At 43.2% G+C, this 19741-nt stretch overlaps 1 protein-coding gene and 1 non-coding gene across 8 annotated transcripts in view; one reads left to right on the top strand and one right to left on the bottom strand.

Annotated features, from left to right (window-relative positions):
• Nucleotides 1-19741, top strand: part of KATNAL2 (katanin catalytic subunit A1 like 2) — an 89703-nt gene that overhangs the window by 42732 nt on the left and 27230 nt on the right. For 3 of the 7 annotated variants that reach the window (XM_072952306.1, XM_006217798.4, XM_072952305.1), the window contains 6 exons: nt 3982-4052; nt 10574-10740; nt 12083-12125; nt 16010-16127; nt 17223-17321; nt 19475-19573. In XM_072952306.1, coding sequence (XP_072808407.1) covers nt 3988-4052; nt 10574-10740; nt 12083-12125; nt 16010-16127; nt 17223-17321; nt 19475-19573 — 591 coding nt within the window. In that variant the 5' untranslated portion in view covers nt 3982-3987. The remainder of the gene's footprint in view (nt 1-3981; nt 4053-10573; nt 10741-12082; nt 12126-16009; nt 16128-17222; nt 17322-19474; nt 19574-19741) is intronic. The other 4 variants (XM_031692347.2, XM_031692348.2, XM_072952304.1 and 1 more) reach the window with 4 other exon arrangements.
• Nucleotides 6208-6281, bottom strand: TRNAA-GGC (transfer RNA alanine (anticodon GGC)). Its single transcript has one exon. It is a non-coding gene; the product is annotated as a tRNA-Ala (tRNA).

Below are 19741 nucleotides of genomic sequence, written 5' to 3' on the forward strand. Positions count from 1 at the left end.
GCATCTGATAGAAGACATTGTTTTGAGAATGGCTGTTTGTATCCTTGAGTCTGATATAGTTCAGAAATTCAAGTTCTCAGGGATGCAGGAACTTGTCTGAAACCACATCTACAATGGCCACCAGGCTCCATTTTCAAATGCCTGAACCACAGTTACTCCATTTTGATTTTTAACTGCATTCCTATCTTTAATGGTTAAAGCAGATGTACAATGTATGTGTGATAGGCCACAGAGCAAGGTATCCTAGATGAAGCCAAATCATGTACAAGCCAGAATGACTTCCCCATACCTCAGTCTGTGAAAATTTCTTTGTAACCTTTTCACATTGGCTTCTTTCACCTAGTAATGTGTATCTAAGTTTCCGATATGTCTTTCCATGGCTTGACAGTTTTTCTTTTTATTACTGATTAATATTCCATGCTGTAGCTATACCACACTTTATTTATCCATCCAGCCACTGATGGGCATTTTGGTTGCTTTTGTAAATTATGAATAGAGCTGTATCAAAAATTCAGTGTGCAGATTTGTGTGTAGACATAAGTTTTCAGCTCTTTGGAGTAAATCCCCAAGAGAGTGATTGCTGGACCATATGGTAAAGAGCATATTTAATTTTGTAAGGAACCACCAAAATGTCTTCCAAAGTGGCTGTAGCCCTTTGCATTCCCACCAGCAAGGAATGAGAGCTCCCACTGCTTACATCCTCACCAGCACGTGGTGGTGTTAGTGTTTTGGATTTTCACCATTCAAATAGGTGAGCGGTGCTATTTTGTTGTTCTAATTTGCCATTCCCTGAGGATATATGATGCTGAGCATCTTTTCAAGTGTTTTATTTGCCATCTGTGTATCTTCTGTGAGATGTCTTTTCATCGCTTTTGCCCATTTTTAATTGGGTTGTTTGTTTTCTTATTGTTGACTTTAAAGAACTCTTTGTATATTTTATTGATTGATTGATTTATATTGGTGGGGGGAGGTAGTTAGATTTACTTATTTAGTTTTAGAGGAGGTACTGGGGATTGAACCCACGACCTTTTATATGCTAAGCTTGTGCTCTACCACTTGAGCTATACCCTCCCTCTCTTTGTATATTTTTAATAATAGTTCTTTATTAGCTATGTCATTTGTAAACATTTTCTCCCAGTACAAGTCATTACGTTTTGTGTTATCTTTTATTATTATGTTATAATTTTCCTTTTATCTCCTTTTCTCTTGGACTTCTGATATCCCTGATTTTATTTATTTTAGCCTGAACTCAAAGCAAAACATTTAACTAACAACAACCACCAAAAAAAACCTCAAATGTATATAAAGCTATGTGATAAAATGCAGATTAGTTTTTTTTAAAAAGCAGTTACTATCTTTTGAAAACAAAATAGAAATAGGCAGAAAACAAAATAAATTTTGGTTGAAAAGGTGGTACTTAACTGTGCCTCCTTCACAAGCTCTTTGAAACACAAGTTGCTTTATTTTCTGTATTTTTTGAAAATCTAAATAAAAGCTTATCACCTTAAGCAGCAAAACTTTATTTGAATCATTTTGGATGGATACCTTTATAAAATAGTTAGTGTTTTACCTGCCTACATGTACAGCAAATATTGGACATAACTGCCTTTTAATCATAAGAGAATAGTACATTCAAAAAATAAGAGCAAGACACTGTGAAAAAGGAACAATCAGAGAATAAGAACAAGCTCTTGGAAGTTAAAAATTATCATTGTCTAAATAAGTTTTGTAGAATGGTTCAAAGACAAGGCCAAAGAAATTGCCCAGAAAATAGAAAAAAAGGGACCAAGAAATGGGACACTATAGGAAAACAAAAAAGTCTTAAAAGATCAATCCAGGTGATGCCCCATTCAGTTTGTAGAGGTTCTTAAAAATAAACCAGAGAAAACATAGGGGAGTGATTTAACAAAGAATTAATAAAAGGAGTTTACTTTGAGAATGGAAACATGAGAATGCCCAACTTGACAATGGCCAGCATAGTGACTGGAAGAAGACTGGCACCAAGGAAGTTATATGATTTCAGAATGCCAGAGTTAAAAATAAGATTCTGAAAGATTCCGGGGAAGAAGAGATCCTTTACGTGCAGTGGATCAGGAATAAGAATATTATGTCCTTTCAAACTATCAAATTTAAAGTAGAAAAAAGACATTTTCAGGCGTGTAAATTCTCAACCACCTTTATCCCTGCGTACCTTTACTTTAGAGGATGTGTGCTGTTAAATAAGCCAGGGACCAGTGAAGGAGAAGACTGCTTTCTAGGGGATCCAGTGCAGCAGAGTTTCAAAGGGAAACCCCCAGATGAGCATCCACAGCAACCTGGAGTGGAGAGGGAGGCTGGAGGGCTCAGGGGAGCCGTGGGTCGCGGGAGTGTAACTGATGCGTCATCTGATGTGTTTGATGGTATGGAAAGTGATATGAGGGGCCTTTAGAGGTACATTGGTGTTTGAAAGTTAGCATTAGGTTATATAGAAAAGTAACCAGAGTTTTTAAATAAGGCAATTGTTCATTCCAGGGGAAATAATGTTGTACAGAAATGGTAAAGTAACCATAGTATTTTTTGATTCAGCAGTGAACATATTTACATGGTCATAATAATGTGATCCCTGAATACTGCTTATACCTCTAAGAAGAGGAGAGGGTGAGAAATGTGTAAGGCAGCTCAGTTCTCATCTACCTTAACGAGAAGTGAATAGTGTAATGTCTAATATTCACATATTATGAAACTGTGATTTTGACACATAATACAACACAGATGACATTATGGTAAGTGAAATAAGCCAGTCACAAAAGGACAAATGCTGTATGAGTCCACTTGTCCAAGGATCCTGGAATAGGCAGCTTCACTGAGACAGAAAATAGAATGGTGGTTGCCAGGGGTTCGGGTGATGAGGTTGGGGAATTACTGTTTAATGAATACACAGTTTTAGTTGGGAAGATAAAAACGTTCTGAAGATGGATGGTAGTGATGGTCGTACAACTTGTACTTAATGCCACTAAACTGTACACTTAATAATGGGTAAAATGGTAAATTTTAAGTTAGGTGTATTTTATCACAGTAAAAAAGCAACTTAAAAAGAAAAACATTATGGTACCATTTGATTTTTAAATAACTATGCATTTTTAATTTTTATTACATTAATTTTTAGAAAGCTTGGATGAATGCCTGAAAAGTTTTTATGTGTGTCATCAGTGTGTTTGTGGATAGATTTTATGACATAATATGGGCCACTTAGCACTCTTTTTTTGCTTTTATTCAGTTCTTACCAGTGTTCTCCTTAGATAAAGATAAGTTATTTTCAAATAAGGGAAATGTTATTGAAAGTAAATATTTTATGAACACATTTCCGGGGAATCTGAGGTACCAGATAACGTAATGGAGCACATTAACACTGTGGATAAAAGTACAAATTCATCCAGGTTGAATAAGGACATCATTATGCAGGAATTTCCCCCTCAAGTCCCCTGCTACTCAGTGGGTATTCTATATGCTCGGCTGTGCGGTCCCCCTAAATGGTTTACTGGACCTCATCTCTCTTGTGCAGAGTCTGGGTGGGACTCTGAGTGAATTTAAGACAGAGCAGCACGTAGGTACCTTTGATGTCAAAGCTTGATTTCTGGGTCACAAGTTTATCTTTATCATCACTTTCCTTTGCCTGGTCCAAATAGACATGTATATTTCTTTCTTTGTGGTTATAAGCAATAACATGCCAATTAGCTTGCCAATAAGAAGTTAACTAGTCAAGTGCAATCAATTCCAACTGAAATCATTGTGCCTTCAGTTTACAATTGAGAAGGCAGCTCCAGAAGACGGTAACAATGGAAAACAACTTTATACATCCTTAGAGACATCAAACTGCCTTCCAGCCTTTAAGTGATGCTTCTTGCTTTTGACAGGTTACATTTACCTTCAAGGGTTTATTGCTCTAAGAGGAGTGTTATATTTCATTGTCATTCCATCTAAATTTTCCTATTTTGTTCACAGTGCGAAATGAGGACAGAAGCACGACGAAAAAATCTTCTTATTTTGATCTTGCATTATTTAACACAAGAAGGGTACGTTACATTACGGATATTTACAGAGATGATTCCTCTCTTTCTCTGACCTCCACTTTTCCAGATACACACTTTGTTTTTAATCGAAGTATAGTCAGTTTACAATGCTGTGTCAATTTCTGGTATACAGCGTAATGTTTCAGTCATACATACACATACATATATTCGTTTTCATATTCTTTTTCATTATAGGGTACTACAAGATATTGAATATAGTTCCCTGTGCTGTACAGAAGGAGCTTGTTTATATTATATATGGTAGTTAGTAATAGATACATGTTGTTTTTTTTTCTATTTTCTTTTTTTGCTTTCTTTTTTTTTTTTTTTTTTTTTTAACAAACCCTTGTGTTGAGGGCTGACTTTCAATAGATCGCAGCGAGGGAGCTGCTCTGCTACGTACGAAACCCCGACCCAGAAGCAGGTCGTCTACGAATGGTTTAGCACCAGGTTCCCCACGAACGTGCGGTGCGTGACGGGCGAGGGGGCGGCCGCCTTTCCGGCCGCGCCCCGTGTCCCAGGACGAAGGGCTCTCCGCACCGGACCCCGGTCCCGACGCGCGGCGGGGGTGCGCCGCGCCACGCCACGCGGGCGACGGCCAACGCCGGCGGGGACGGCGGGGGAAGATACATGCTTTTAAAAACAATTAATAATTTAATTTTTTAGAGGAGTTTTATATTTCCAAAAAAATTTAGCAGAAAATACGGAAAGCTCCCATATACCAGCAACTCTCAGCCCTGCCCCATCTCCCGTTACTATGGTCTTATACTGGTGTGGTATGTTTGTTGCAATTTATGAGCCAATATTGACAAATTATTATTAACTAAAGTCCTGGTTTGCATCAGGGTTCACACGTGCTGTACAGTCTATGAGTTTTGACAAAAGCATAATGTGTCTTCACTACTGTTAGCATCGTACAGAATAGCTTCCCTGCTCTAAAAATCTCTTGTGCTTTACCTGTTGCTGCCCTCGCCCCACCCCAGCAATCTGGACACATATTTTATCGCCTCATTTGCATAGATGTTTTTTACATTTTATGCATTTGAAAACTTTTTAAACAAAGCTACCCAGTTCATGAGATACTTTCCCTTCCTGGTTCAGACTTGAAGATAGTGTAGGCATTTCAAGTAGGATTTCCGAGGTCCCAATGCTGGCCAATGTACCCAATGATAACGTTGTGACTCCTCAGTTTCCCTTCCCTCAATATAAAGGTATTGCGTTTACCTGGACCACCTGTGCTCAGCAATGCCCACTCTATAACTGGCAGGGGAGGAAAATTGAAAGCATTGGAGGTGGCCACCTACATCATTTAAATATGTGTAAGTGTAGTGGGGAGGGTATAGCTCAAGTGGTAGAGCATGTGCTTAGCACGCACAAGGTCCTGGGTTCAATCCCCAGTACCTCCACTAAAAATAAAAACAAAACTAATTACCTCCCCCCTACCAAAATAAAATAATAAATAAGTATTTTTTAAAAAATTAAAAAAATAAAAATCTGCAAGCACTCACAGTGAAGGCTGCTGATAGGCTGCTGTGTTGAGAGGAAGAGAGCCCACTAAGTATCTAAAGGCTACCGTTTGCTTTAGAGTTTCCTTTCTTTTCAATTTTTAGCCAGAAAGAAAATAGTCAGGATTCGGGCTTAGGGCTTAAAACTTTCAAGTTAGAGCAGTGGTTCCTAACCTGGAGAACCCCTGGGAGGACCTCTGGCAATGTCTGGAGACCTTTTGGATAGCACATGGGCATCTGATGGGTAGAAGCCAGAACGCTGCTAAACAGCCTTCAGTGCATGAAACAGCCCCAAACGTCAATCAGCAGGATGGAGAGACCCTTCCTTAGAGCAGGAGGAATCAGCCAGCTGCTGGCGTTTTCCTGAAAGTCTGAGTGATCGTCTTTTCTTATGATGAACAAAGTAGCTGTCAATGATTCTGGAGATCTACGGTAACTGAAAGTCAGATTTAAGCATCTGGTAACCCTAGTGTCGAGGTAGGAAGGATGGAGATAAGGAGGGTGGGAGGCAGCGAGGACGGAAGTAAGAGTTTATGATTGTCTCACTGAGCTGTGCTGGCAACAACTGTTTTATTTTACTTTTTAAATTTCTTATTTTTTAAGCTTTTTTGGGGGGGGTGAGGGTGGTAATTAAGTTTATTTATCTGTTTTAATGGGGGGACTGGGGATTGAACCCAGGACCTTGTGCATGCCAAGCACACACTCTACCACTGAGCTACACCCACCCAGCACAACAGCTGTTTTAAATAAATCCAGCACCCTCTTGAGCGGGATGACTCTTCTAGAGACCTTGAGGAATTTTTCTTTGAAATTTTAAGGGAAGTAGTTGTTAGGGTCCCCATTTTACATTTGAAGAAATTGAGGTGTAAAGGAGTCAAGGAACTTTCTGGAAGTCTCCTGGCTCTAAGTGGGGGCACTTTCTAGGCCCGTCTCAGCCCCAAAGTCTTCCAGGTTCCCATTCCTCTGCTCCGATGTGGAAGACTTGTCTTTATTTGAGGATTACCTCGGGAAAATCAAAATGCGTGTAGCGCATATTTTTGGAGTTTTTTTTCCTTAATGGCTTTTTTAAAGTCAGAAAATGAAATCTCTACAACTGGACTTAAGCTTTCTTTTATTACTTAAGTCTTTGAACGATTTGAATTTTTTGTTTTTTTGCCAGAATTTCAGATGCATGCCTTTTGGTGACAGATTATAACACTGCACATTTGAACAAGCTTTGTTATTGAGTAATGTGACTTATTTTCTCCTCTGGCCTGGCCACGTAAGATCTTCAGTTACAGCGTGTGGCCTTTCTCATAATACCTTAACATTGCAGTTTTGGAAACGGCCTTTTCCCCCTGGTAAATGTGATGAACTACCTCATTTTTAACACAAAAACGTTTCTCGGTCCATTTACTTTGAAACACAGGGTTTTATCAGACACTTCTCTTTTTGGTGCTGGGAATTTAAGTTTTATTGAAAAAATGGCTCATTCCTTCCACATCACCACCAGTCTCCGACCAGAGAAATGAGTGCCCCTCCCCTCCCCAGCTGGCCCCCAGCAGGCCAGTCAGGTGATGCCCAACTGCTAAATCTCTGCGTCCACACACAGGTGGAAACAAGAACCAGAGCAGAGCAAAGCTGACTTCAGTCCTCTCTCTGCCTCAGTTTCCCTATATGGGATATGAGAGAGTTCCTGAGATTGACGAGCCTGGCATTCTGCATGTGGGCAGTGGGTTGCTCCGCACTGTTCACCATCCATCCGTGGAAAGCAATTCCAAGGGCAGCATAGTGCCGAGTTTCTGCTCTAAGACAAGGGCTGGTGGGTTGGCGCGGTAGGGAGGGCTTCCTGGGGAAGAACACAGACTCAGGAGCCAGCCTGCCTTGGCTCAAACGCCCACTCTACTCTTTGCTAGCCAGTGACCTTGGGCAAGTTACTTACTCTCTTTGTCCCCTGAGTTTCCTTGCTTGTCAAATGGAGTAATGGAAAATAGCGTTTAAGTATCAGTTAGACACTATTATTATGAGGATTAAATATGTGACATGCTTAGAACAATGCCTGCCACAAAGTAAGCATATATGAGTGCTTGCTGTTTTCACTATGGAGGGGGGTAGGACTTGGTTGTTCTTTTCATACCCAACCTGGTTCTGCTAAGGACTTAAAGCAGCTGGAATGTGGGTTTGGCCCATTTTACTTTATCTACTGATAAAATCTCAGCTTCATTCAAAAAACCCTGAGCTAAATTACTTCAGGGAAGTGTTTTTGAAGTGTGTGGAACACTGGAACAATCAGTCGTTCTGCAGAATGTTAACTGACGTTACTTTAAAAGAGCTTTATGGCAAGTAAGCTTGGCAAACATCGGGTTAAACTGAGTTAAGCAGGTTTCCTCACTTCAGGACTTCTCAGATCATCAATTTACTGATGTGCAATGGGAGTATGTGTCCTAAAGTCACAGTAGTCAGGGTTTTGCAAGCCAGTTTGGCCAAAAAAACCTTATTTTTTCGCCCTCAGGCCATCTTCAGGGACTAGTTTTCCACGGAACACTTTGAGAAATGCTGCCTTCATAGATTAATTAACCCTTGTAAAACCTGAACTCTCCTTACAAGACCCCAACACTGTGAACATTGTATTAATAGACGCTCAATAACTGTTGGCTTGAACAGGCTTTGAGGAACTCACTAGCATGTAGATGGGTGGAGTAATTAGAGAACAAGACACAGTCCTTTACACAGGTAATTCCTGATTTTGTTGTAATGTGTTGTGTATTCCAGAAACTGTATCAGAAAAGAGAATTGTCAAAACAAAAAGACAAAGAAAAATCACAAAGCTATCCCCTTCTCCTCTTCTGGCCTCAGGAGTCTACTGTGTGTTTACAAACATGCACTTCCCCTTTCAGCCACGAGATGGCCTCTTACATATCAAATCAATGACATTCTACTAGATTTGATCATTTTCCTGAGATCTGCTGGGAAAGGGACTTATGAGTGGATTATTTCAAGATGAAAAGTCAACTCTAGGTATTTTTAAGGGCATATCAGTGTAAGAAAAATAGACCTGCCTTTAATGAAAAACTGAGAATTCAGCGAAGAGGATCGATTACTGTGGATTGGAATAAACCAAGAGAAGGCTTTGTAGGGAAGGTGACGTGAGCTGTTCTCGAAAGACGAAAGACGTGTAGAATATGAATAGACAGAAGTGATGGACAGATGTGAGGACATTCAAGGCAGGGGCACCAAGAAAGAAGGGGTAGAGTGTAAGTGGAACAGTCAGGTACACAGAATGACCAGAGTCCAAATGTGCGAGGGTGAATGGGTGAGATCAGACAGTGGAAGTTCATGCATGTGGGTTCTTCTAGTTCTGCACATGCATCTCGTTTGGCTTGAGTGCCTGTCAACAGCCTCCCGTCTCTCCTACCGTGTCTTTCTCATAACTGCTCATGCCTCTTCCTGCAATCCTGTCCTGTCGTCCTACTAAGTTCGGACCTCATTCAAGCTCAAACAGTGGAACAGAAACACACAGAAGTGGTTTTACTCCCCTGGTCAGTTAGTTAGGAAATATGGAGGCTGCCATCATCTATCTTTTACATTTTTATTGAAGTCAGAACCCTCTGATCTTGGAAAAAGTTCAGAATATAAAGTGATGGCAGGAAAGCAATCTTCATGTACAAGCAATCTGTACTGTATGTTCCCATCTTCCTTTTCTTTTCTTTTTTTTTTTAACAAGTTCATACGAGTAAGTATATGGTATTTAGTCATTAAAAATGTTTTGAAAGAGGGAAAAGGTTAACAGTCATTATCTCAGTGATGGAATTTTCTTTTGAGTTTTTATTTTCTAGTTTTAGTCTTTGGACTTACCTGTATTTTCTATTTTCTACTATTTAGTTTATCTTAAATGAACATGTATTACATCATACTAAACAAAATTTTTTAATAAAAATGGATTTTGTTTTTCTCTCTGTAAAATGAGGATTAAGACATAGGCAGAAGCCTAGTGAGCCATTCTTAAGTATAGAAGCTGACTGACGATTGATGTTTGCAAATTCTTTAAAATTAGCCAAATCATTGGAAATAATTATGGCAAACTCTTTGAAGAAAGTTCAGTCTTCTAACTGATCTGAATCTGGGGCAGGGAGGAAAGCATAATAAAAAAGAAAGCTTTCTCCCCTACCTTCCTAGATTCAAAATCAAACAGAAAAAACTCCAGCTGCAGGGAGAATTCTTAATCTGAAGTTTTTAGATAAACCCCTGCAATTGTATGCTAATTTGTGCGTATCTGCACATTTTTCAGGAGAGAGTTTTTGGTTTTAAAAGAAGTTAAGAACTCAGATTGAAACCTGGGGAGTTTTTCCACTTTCAGAGGATTGTGAGAAAGGAGCTTGCTTTTACTGCTAAGACCACTTGAGTCAGACAGCCTTAGGATGGAGCAGGTTAAAAGTGAGCCAAGAATCCATGGTGAAGACACTTCTTACATAGAGAGGTACCTGGTAGTGTAATCTGTGAGTGATGAAGAAATGACCAGAAATACTACATCCAAGTAGATGACGTCTTCCACTGCAGATCCTCGGTGATGGCGATCTGCCTTGTTTTGGAATTCCCTTCAGAGCGCATGACGTTTTCTTTTGAGTTGCCTCGGTGATGGCAAATCTTGCCTGTTGGGGTTGAATTTGGGTTTTCTCAATTGCCAAGTGTTACCTAAAGTGAATGCTGGCGGAGAAAGAAGTGATCAACTCGGGCAAATAACCATTTTGTCGAAAAAGAAATGAGTGTGAATCACAAGACATTTTCTTAGTTGACTCATGTATTTGACTTGTAAGTCCTTCCAAAATGTTTCGAAAGATAATATTTGGTTATACTTAACATACGTGAGGTTCCTTACCCTGTAGGCAAAACTCATACATTGTAGTTTTCATCGTATATGCTATTTAATGTAAGCTTACTATTTGTATTGAGTCTCTTTGGACTTCTAATGCCTGTTTACCTTTCTTTTGTTTACCTAGAGTTAATTCTTTTTGTTTTTTTTTCCTTCTGTGAAATGGCCAGATACATTGATGCAGCCAATGCTTTGGAGCAAGAAACGAAACTTGGGTTACGACGCTTTGAAGTTTGTGACAACGTCGATCTTGAAACTATCTTGATGGAATACGAGAGCTATTATTTTGTAAAATTTCAGAAATACCCCAAAATTGTCAAAAAGGCATCAGACACAGGTACATGGCTATTTTCTAGAAGTAAGGCTTTATCTCATCTTTAATTTTGTGCTTTTTCCTCATTTTATTCCCAGATAGATGATAACCCTTACCCAGCACTGAAGGAATAGACCAGAAGGATTGGGTGGCCGCTCTTAGATCCAGTGCAGAAAATTTAAACAGGATTGTCTGGACATTGACATCCTTTTAGTCATGTTGGCATTTGTTTGAGGAATATTTTGGGTCAATGAAAGCAAAACCCCAGTGTATCACAGGTACTTTTTAGAAGATCAACATTACTGTTTCTTGAGAGGTGAAAAGAGCTGTTGGAAGACAGTAAATGACAGAGGACTCTTTTCTTGTTAGGAAGACCTATTATCTGTCTTGAAAATAACATTGAAAATGAGTATTGGTGAGGCTAATAGCTCATGTATAGATAATGAAATGCTTTTGAAAGCCATCAATCCAGATACTGATCAATATAATGCAAAGACCCAGTATAGGTTAGCAGTCAGGGAGGCTGGCTGGAGGAAAGATCTAAAGTTAGGGCCCTCTGTTTTGTAGTGACATTGACTTAGAAGTCTGTAAGTGGGGGAAGTAATTATAAACCAAGGGAGATCATTGTCCTGTTTACAAGGCACTTGTTAAGCCACAGACTTTAACATTTCATGTGGGGACCAGGAAACCAAGAGGAACATCAATTAAAAATAGCCAGGGCCGAATCTCCGAGCTGGAAGGGGTCCGAGAGAGAGGTGTTTTATCTGAGCTCCCTTCCAGTGCCGGGTTCAAAGCTCCACATCCTTGGCTGGTTGTTGGATCGGGGTTTTGGCAGAAAAAAACACTGACTCCTAACCCCTGGGCCAGCAGGACTGGTATTGACATGCTCCGATTTCCAGAATGCTAGCTCTAGCTTGGAACCACATTCTCCTGGGATGCTGGACGCAATGTCTTTCTTTTAAGGTAAACCGGCAACTGATATGTGTTCCCTGCCAGACTCATGCAATCATCCTGTTGTCCCAAGGACCACAGAAAAATGGTGTCAATTTCATGAAAACTTAATGAAATGGAAACTATAAAGCTAGCCCACATTGGAGGTGCCACCGAGTTTGTGGTCTCCAGCACGTTTAATATCTGACGCCTTTGGGGTCTTTGTGTGGAAATGCTTAGGGAACACGGGCTTCTTTCCCTTCGCTGGCAATTCCACTCCTCTCTAGGTGAGAATAGAATCTTAGAATTTCTGGATTCTAAAAGGCTATAGCACAGATTTTAAGAACAATGACAAAAGACAAATATGCCTGAAAAAAATCACTTTCTCTTACAAATTTAATCTTTCCTTTTCTTCCCAATATCTGTTTTGCCACAGCAGAAAATAATTTACCACAACGAAGTGGAGGGAAGACCAGAAGGTAAAGTCAATGGTAATTCATCTCGACCAACTCAACTCTAGGAGTTTGTGAGATCCATTTCCAGAAGATTCTCCAGTGCGGCTCCATGTCTGCCCACCGGCTATACTAGCCTGTGGCCATGTGACCACGGGTTCCCCTCATGTTACAGATATCCAGGACCTGGGCCAATGGCTGTCACCTCTCTGGTTTTACCACAAGTATTTGCATCCCCGATGCTCTGTCCTTCTAGACTGGGTGGTGCGAAAAGTATGGATCTCAGAGATTAAAAGACCCAGGTTCAATTCCCGGCTCTGCTACTTACAAGTTTAGAACAAGAGACACATGGTGTGTTCCCGGCACCTAGTAAGCACCCAAGAAATATTATTTCCCCTCTTCAGATCGTACCTGTCATTACCTTGTGCACTCCCAGATCACCTGTCCTGACTGTCCGAGGGGACTCGAGTCTGTCTTTTCCTCTCTTTTTCTTACACTCACCTTCTATTTCTTTCTCCAGCTTCTCAAATCCAAATCTTATTTGGGATTTGTGGGCATCTGATTGGAGCCCCTCCGTCTCTTGACTGTTCTGGGTTGACACAGTCTCCCCCACTCTTATCTCAGTGTCCATCCTGTTCCCCTCTTCCCACTCTGACCACACCCGTGTCGTCAGCGCCTGTTCAGAGATGCCCAGGACGGCACAGCTCTGACATCAAGGCCTGTGAGTTTTTGCTGTTACAATAAAGCCAGGAGGGGTGGTTATAGCACAGTGGTAGAGCGTGTGCTTAGCACTTTAAAAATAAATAATAAACCTAATTACTGCCCCCCCCCAAAAAACAGCTAATAAAACCCAGACCTCAGGGAAAGGGGGATGTGGGGTTCTGGGAGGGGCCCCACAACCACTCTGGCAGTGAACAAAATTTTTAAAAATCTTAGAATGCAATTGAAAGAAGAAAACTTTGATTGTGATGGAAGCAGCTCCTTAAACCCTCAAGAGGTGTCGTGAATCCCGGGAGCCCCACTGGGCTCCCTGCTCTGTGACTCTAGCCCCGGGCCTGTAGCCTAAGAAGGAAGGGACGGAGACACCTGACCTCTTATATGAGCCACGAGGTTTGGCATCACTCATAGACGCGTCATGGGGCCCAGCCTGTTTCCTGATGGTACCCCCGTGACACTTGGCCTTAGGCTGCCTTTGCTTTGTGCTGTTCTTGAGGAACTGTTCCATCTTCTTGACCAAAGCATTGTTCTTTTATTTATAGTTTCCGTAAAGCTAGTCAAACTCCGGTAATAAATGAGAACTATCTGTGAATACTAACAGTGAGGAGCATCTTAAGAGGCCAGCTTTGGAGCGCATTTGGATTCTGCTTGCTTTTCAGGCACACGTTGATGCCTGGAACTTCCTCAGCATTCCTTCCCCAGCAGAACTTTCTGTGAGCAAATGGAGCAATTTGCTCCCCTTTAGGGCTGGGGCACGGTGGCTCAGGACAGGGAAAGTAGTGGATGGTGTTTGTTTATAATTTTATACTCAGAGATAATTATTGAAGTGAGAGGTTGGGTCGTGAGACTGGCTATTAGCAAATGAAAGGGCTTTTCTCTAATTCTTGCATCTCACACCAGAGAGCAAGCTCCCACTCTACAGATTTGCAGATGACCCAAAGGAGGAAAAGTCATCCGGTGTGATGGATGACAGAATCAGGACACCAAAAGATCTTGACAATTTGGGAGATGGGTCCAAAATAACAAGATGAAATTTAATGAAATAAGATTTAAGCTCCAACCAAAGATCACAACAAAGAGCTCTGTCATAACAAAATCCAAGACCTTAGAAGTCTGAGTTAACAGCAGACGCAGAGTGAGTCGACAGTGTGATGTGACTGCTACTGTGGTCTTGGGCTTCATCAATAGGAATACAGTGTCCAAAAAGTGGGAGGTGACTCTGTTCTGGTCGGATGACAGTGGACAAAGAGAAGATGACCGGGATGAGGAAGCATCTGGGAGCCAGGTAACCTTAGGGATGCTTGGAGCAACTGTTTAGCTTGAAGATCAGAAGGTTGTGCTGGGGCGAGCTGGGCGTGGCCTACAGCAGCACAGCCGTGGTCTTCACTCTCTAAAGGAGCATTGGGCCTGCTTTGCAGAATTCCACAGGGCACTCCAAGGACTGGTGACTAAAGTTAAAGCCGAGTGAGTGTGGTTTCATATTTGGAAGGATTTCACAGTTCATAGAGCTGACTGGAAATGAACTGAATTGCTTTGCACGTTAGTGCACTTGCCTTTGGTCACGTTAAAGTAAGTCTGTGAATCAATTACCTCCAGTGGGAAATCAACGTGGGAGAATAGACTCCTAGCTCCTTGCCAGCTTCACAAAGATCTCCTTACTTCATTTAAATCAATGCTTCAAAGCTGTTTATAAGGGTTTGCACTTGTGAAATGCTTGGTACTCGTTTCGTAGATACTTCATTTCTGTGCCAGCAAAAGCCCTGAGGGACAGACCTTCTTCTTCTCAGTTTACAGATGAAAAACAGATGCCTTGAGACACCACCAGGTGCCTGCCTCTTATGACACCCACCCCAGTGTGCCCAACGCTTGGGTCACCACGGGTGGACGTGGGTGGTGGTGTTGGTGTGGTGGGATTGCTGGCCAAGTAACGATGCATTTATATTAGACACAAACAACTTTTTCTTTCCCACGAAGAAATGGAGTTGAAATAGCAGCTCTGTGAGACCGCTTAGAACACGGGGAGAAATTCTTTTAGCAAACGTCCTATAAATGCACTGCATGTGAAGGACCAGAGAACCAAACAGCTCTTCTTGGGGAAGCTCAGGTTCTGCTCCCAACACATGTCTGCCTCTTTCCGGATGTCATCTCCTATCTAAGAATATTCCAATACTGAAAAAACGAACAACAACAACAACAACAAAAAACCCCCCAAAAAACAAATTCCAATACTAAATCTCATGCGGACTTATGAGGATGTAGTGAACAGATTTATTTTACCTTTGAATTGATGTATGACACAAATACAGTCAAATGTGTATATGTTCTTTTTTGGGGGAGGAGGCAGTTAGGTTTATTTATTTGTTTATTATTATTTTTTCAATGGAGGTACCGGGGACTGACCCCAGGACCTTGTGCATGCTAGACATGCGCTCTGCTGCTGAGCTCTACCCTCCCTTCAGTATGTACCCTTGTAATCACCACATGTCCAGCCCCTCAGCAGGCCCCCTTCCAGTCAGTACTCCCCATCTCCACCAGAGTTGGCTATTCTGACTTCTAGCCCCATCAATTCATTTTGCCTTAAGTGAACAACATTTGGTGAAAACTTGTTCAGCAAATGTGAATGATCTGTGACAATAGAGACGAGGTAAGTTTTGTTTTCCTTCCACAAGCCCCCTCTGATGGTTCTTATGCACGGCCCAAGAGGTACTTTAAGTGGGCAGGGTACACCCAAGCAGACCAGATTAAAATGACAGACAAATCCCTCGGTTTCCTAATGTTTCTTCATTTGAGCCGGAGGACTCCTTCCTCTCCTGCGCCTTTCCCCTGGCCTGAGTGCTAGTCTTTGGGAAGGAGAGAAGAAACATTGGCAGAATTCTTATAAGGCAATGTGTTCTGGGGACATAAAGCTATCCGCAGAGGCCAGGTGGTGTAAAGGGAAATGAAGAGAGGGAGCTGGGGGGGCTCCAGGAGGAGGTGGAGCCTCTAGCCCAGTCTTGGAGGAACCCAGAGGGTAGACTGATGAGGGCCAGGGCCAGGATGGGCAGGGTGGGAGGACAGTGCAGATGCATTTGCACCTGTAAATCTTCTCAGAACTCTCTTGAAGCATGTTACCCAAGGTTATTAGCTACTCAATTATTAAATTTATTTACATATTATTAAAATAATTTCCTCCAAGGTCTTTGTTCCCTCCCCAGGGTGATGAGTGACAGTTGTCAAAATCTTCCCAAGATCAACCAGCAGAGGCCACGGTCCAAAACCACAGTGGGGAGGACGGGCGACGCCAGACCCCTCCCCAGGGAGCACCCTGACCAGGTCGGGACGGCTTTGCTTGGTGTTGGTACAATTGCACGTGGCTAAGAAGCAGCCCCAAGAAAAACGTCACATTTATTTGTTTATTGAGGACAATTTGATTGTGTTAGAGTGTAGATTTTTATCCGGCACACTGGGTTCAAGTGACAGGCAGATCCCCGGGCTTCCGAATGTTCCTCCCACTGGGCAGGAGGATTCCTTCCTCCCCACAGGCTTGCTCCTGGTCTGAGTGCTGGGTGACAGGCCCTGAGGGCTGAGTCCTGGGCCCCATCAGAGCAGGAGGGCCAGCTTGCTGCACAACTCAATCCTCCTGCCTGAGGGGACTGTGGGCGCCAGGCCTTCCTGTCCCAAAGCTCGTCCCCAGGTTCCTAAGTGTAGCCAGGGGTGGTGTGGCTGGGCTCAGAGTCTCCCGTTGGGTTTCTCCAAGGCCCACACGGTTGGTCCCCACTCCAGACCTCCACACCGGACTTCCTGTGTGAGGAGATGGGCAGCAGGAGGAGAGAGCCCAGCAGGTGGGTACAATCCCTGCCGAGAACCTGCAGGTTTAGGGCAAAACATACCAGATTTCAAAGGAAAGAGAACCAACGGGAATGGCGGAGAGGGCCGGGGAGAAGGAATGTCAAAGTGTCCGGTGGGACAGACAGACATCATCACAAAACTCAGCCGGTCAAAAGGAATCTCACCTTCAAGGAGGCTGTGTGCTTCTGACCGTTGCAGACCGACTTGGGTGGAAGGGTGTGGAAGGGGGCGGGGAGGCTGAATCGCACAGGAGGCTGGTTGACTGTTGACTCTGCTGTGTCTCCAAACTCAGCCACCCTGACCACAGGAGAAAAGACAAGCCAGTGAGTGGCAAAGGGTTGAGGCCCAACAGTTTCCTCCACTGGCTGTTCTGCTTGGAGCCTGTGGCTTCCTAGGGCAGTTCCTCTCAGTGGCACCGGCAGAGTTTATTCATCTTGTTGGATCTGCCCGGAAATGATGGAACCACACATGGGGTTCCCTGTTTACAGAACAATCTGGGAAGATGGGACGGGCAGCCACAACCAGCATCTCTGAGTTGCTGGCCACAGCTGACTTCTCACCGTCTTCCTCTTTCTTCAGCAGCTTGTCAATCACACTTACGTGGGAAGTGCTGACTTTGGCTTAAGCGTATCAGGACTCAGCAAAGCCAGCAGAGAAGAAAACGCGCGCCCGCAAAAAGTAAGTGGAACTCGTGAGCCTTACGCTGAACGGGGAAAAATTCCTTTTTCTTTTTGAAAACGAACATTTTTAAATGTTATTTTTGACACACGGGAAAGTTAATATGTGATGATCAAAGGTTAGTTGCGAGGTGAACTGGGAAGAGTGCTGGCTGAGGATGAGAACCCTGGGGCTGGTCTGGATCTTGCTTCTGGATGGATGGAATTTTTTTTGTTGTTGTTGTTTTTGAATGAATGGCCGCATCTCTAAGGGGCTCAGTGTCCCATTTGTAAATTGCAGGGTTTGGCTGGGGAGAGATGGCTTCTAATGTTCCTTTTGGCTTAAAAATCCTGTGATGACAATGATAACCTGTTCTGCATTATTTAAGGAGCTGTGACCTCATACTCTTTCTCTCCTGCCCTGAGAGTGGTAATAGATCAGTGGTGTCCCATCCTCCTTGGAGACTTGGCTCCAGCCTTGAATGTAATTTCATGTGAACCATGAAACTTCAGCTGAACATACAGCGTACCTTCAATAGTTATTTCTCCCCCTTTCCTAATGAATCTCATTTCCTGATTCGTAAATAAGAGTCTCTTAAACAGAAAAGACCCATATTGGGTGGTTGTAGGACAAAGGTGGGTAAAAACATGTCACGTGGAGATAAAAAGCAACATCGACACCAGCGTGTGTCTCTTGATTGTAACTTCAAGGGCTGGATTTCTGTAAGTCATCCGTCTCTCTTCCATCACATGGGACTACTGACTTAGCTCCGGCCAGCAAGTCTCAGGCAACCAGAACTCTAGTGTTAAGGGCACTGGGAGTGTCTCCCTGGAGGTCAAAGGGAGCTGCTTCATTGGCCTGAGCTGGCTCCTCTCAGGGGGTGATCACTGGAGGTGGCACAGTTGAATCAGCACCTCCCATGGAGAAGTCCTTCCCTGCTTGCCGTCACCTACTTTTGTCCTGTTTTGCTGGTGTCACGTGTGCCCAGCCGTGTTGGGGCGTCAGTTGCTGGCGTGAACAGCTCACACTGGCGTGAATGGATCTTCCTGATCAGGTCAAGGAAGGGGCTGTTTAACCCAGCACTTAACCTTTGAAAAAGTCTGGCTATAAATCCTCTTTGCAGCAGAAATGTCCTCAGGGTATAATGTGGCAGAGTTTTCTCCCTAATGTTTCATAAGCTGAATGAGGGCGTCTGGTCAGGGGCCCATCTCCAGAACGGGTCTCTAGTTGCCATCTCTGGCTGGCTTCATGATTCTCAAGTCCCCCTGAAAATTTACTAGCTGTGTTGTTCTTAAAGGCACACGCTTTGGAGTCAGGCTGGCCAGGTTCAAACCCCCGGGTCAGGCCTTCCTGGCTGTGAACCTTGGGTGAGTTGTTCAGTCTCTCCAAGCCTCACTTCTCTCACCTGTGAAATGGAAATAACCATGGTGCCCACGTTCAGTGTCATAATGAACAGAGAGCCTTAGTACAGTGGGGCACGCCCAGCGCATAATAAACCCTCCATAAATGTTGGCTTCTGCTATTGTTATTTTTTACACGCATCCTTGCTTTTTCCTTCTGCCTCTAGGGGAGACAGGTGGCATCGGACGGAGTATGGGTATGGGAGACAGATATCTGGGTTTCAATCCTGGTCTTAATTCACTTGTTAGCTGTGTGGCCCTGAGCAGGTCACTTAACTTCTCTGGGCTAACCTTCACATCTTTGAAACTAGGATGGCACTCCCGATGAGCAGAAGTGTTTGAAGAATTGGAAATAATCCTCACGAGGTCCCTCGCACGTCTGCTTTGTGCCGGGCACTCTAGTGGGTGGTGGGTGTATGGTGTAGTCAGTAAATAGGGACTGTCATCCTTCTTCTGCCAGTGAGTTCTTCCCGTGTGAAACGTTGTAAATGACGACACAGTATGGGGAAGCAGATGGTGTGTCAGGGGCTGAAAAGTGCTGGGGGGTTTTTATTCAGACCCACTTCGTTCTGAAGAATTTATTTACAATTGTATTTTTTTTCTAGAGTGCCCCTGCTTGAGGAAATCATCTTGTTCATTATTAGCACAGAGTTAAGTTCCCTTCAAGTTCGCCCTGCTTCCCGAGGTCCATGCGTGTGTCTTGCTTTAAGGAAGCCAAGCCGTTAAGGATCGTCTCCTGTTTTAATGGTGTAAATAACCCTCACTCCCTTTCAGGGCCAAGTCATTGACTTCCGAGGGCTGCTCACAGATGCCATCAAAGGAGCCACCAATGAACTCGGCTTGAACAGCTTCAACTGCAACCCAGACCCCTCAGTAAGTGGCGTGTGACATTCCCCTTGCAAGCTGCCAAAGTCCAGACGAACTTTAGGAATAGAATCTTGAGTCCCGAGAAACCTTGAGATCAAGTCGAAGGTCATAGCAACCTGCCAGGGTTTGTGTCACGGAGATCCATGCCCTGTTTTTCTTCCTAAGTGCTGGAGC

Source organism: Vicugna pacos, chromosome 30, assembly GCF_048564905.1.
Source record: "Vicugna pacos chromosome 30, VicPac4, whole genome shotgun sequence".
Lineage (NCBI taxonomy): Eukaryota > Metazoa > Chordata > Mammalia > Artiodactyla > Camelidae > Vicugna > Vicugna pacos.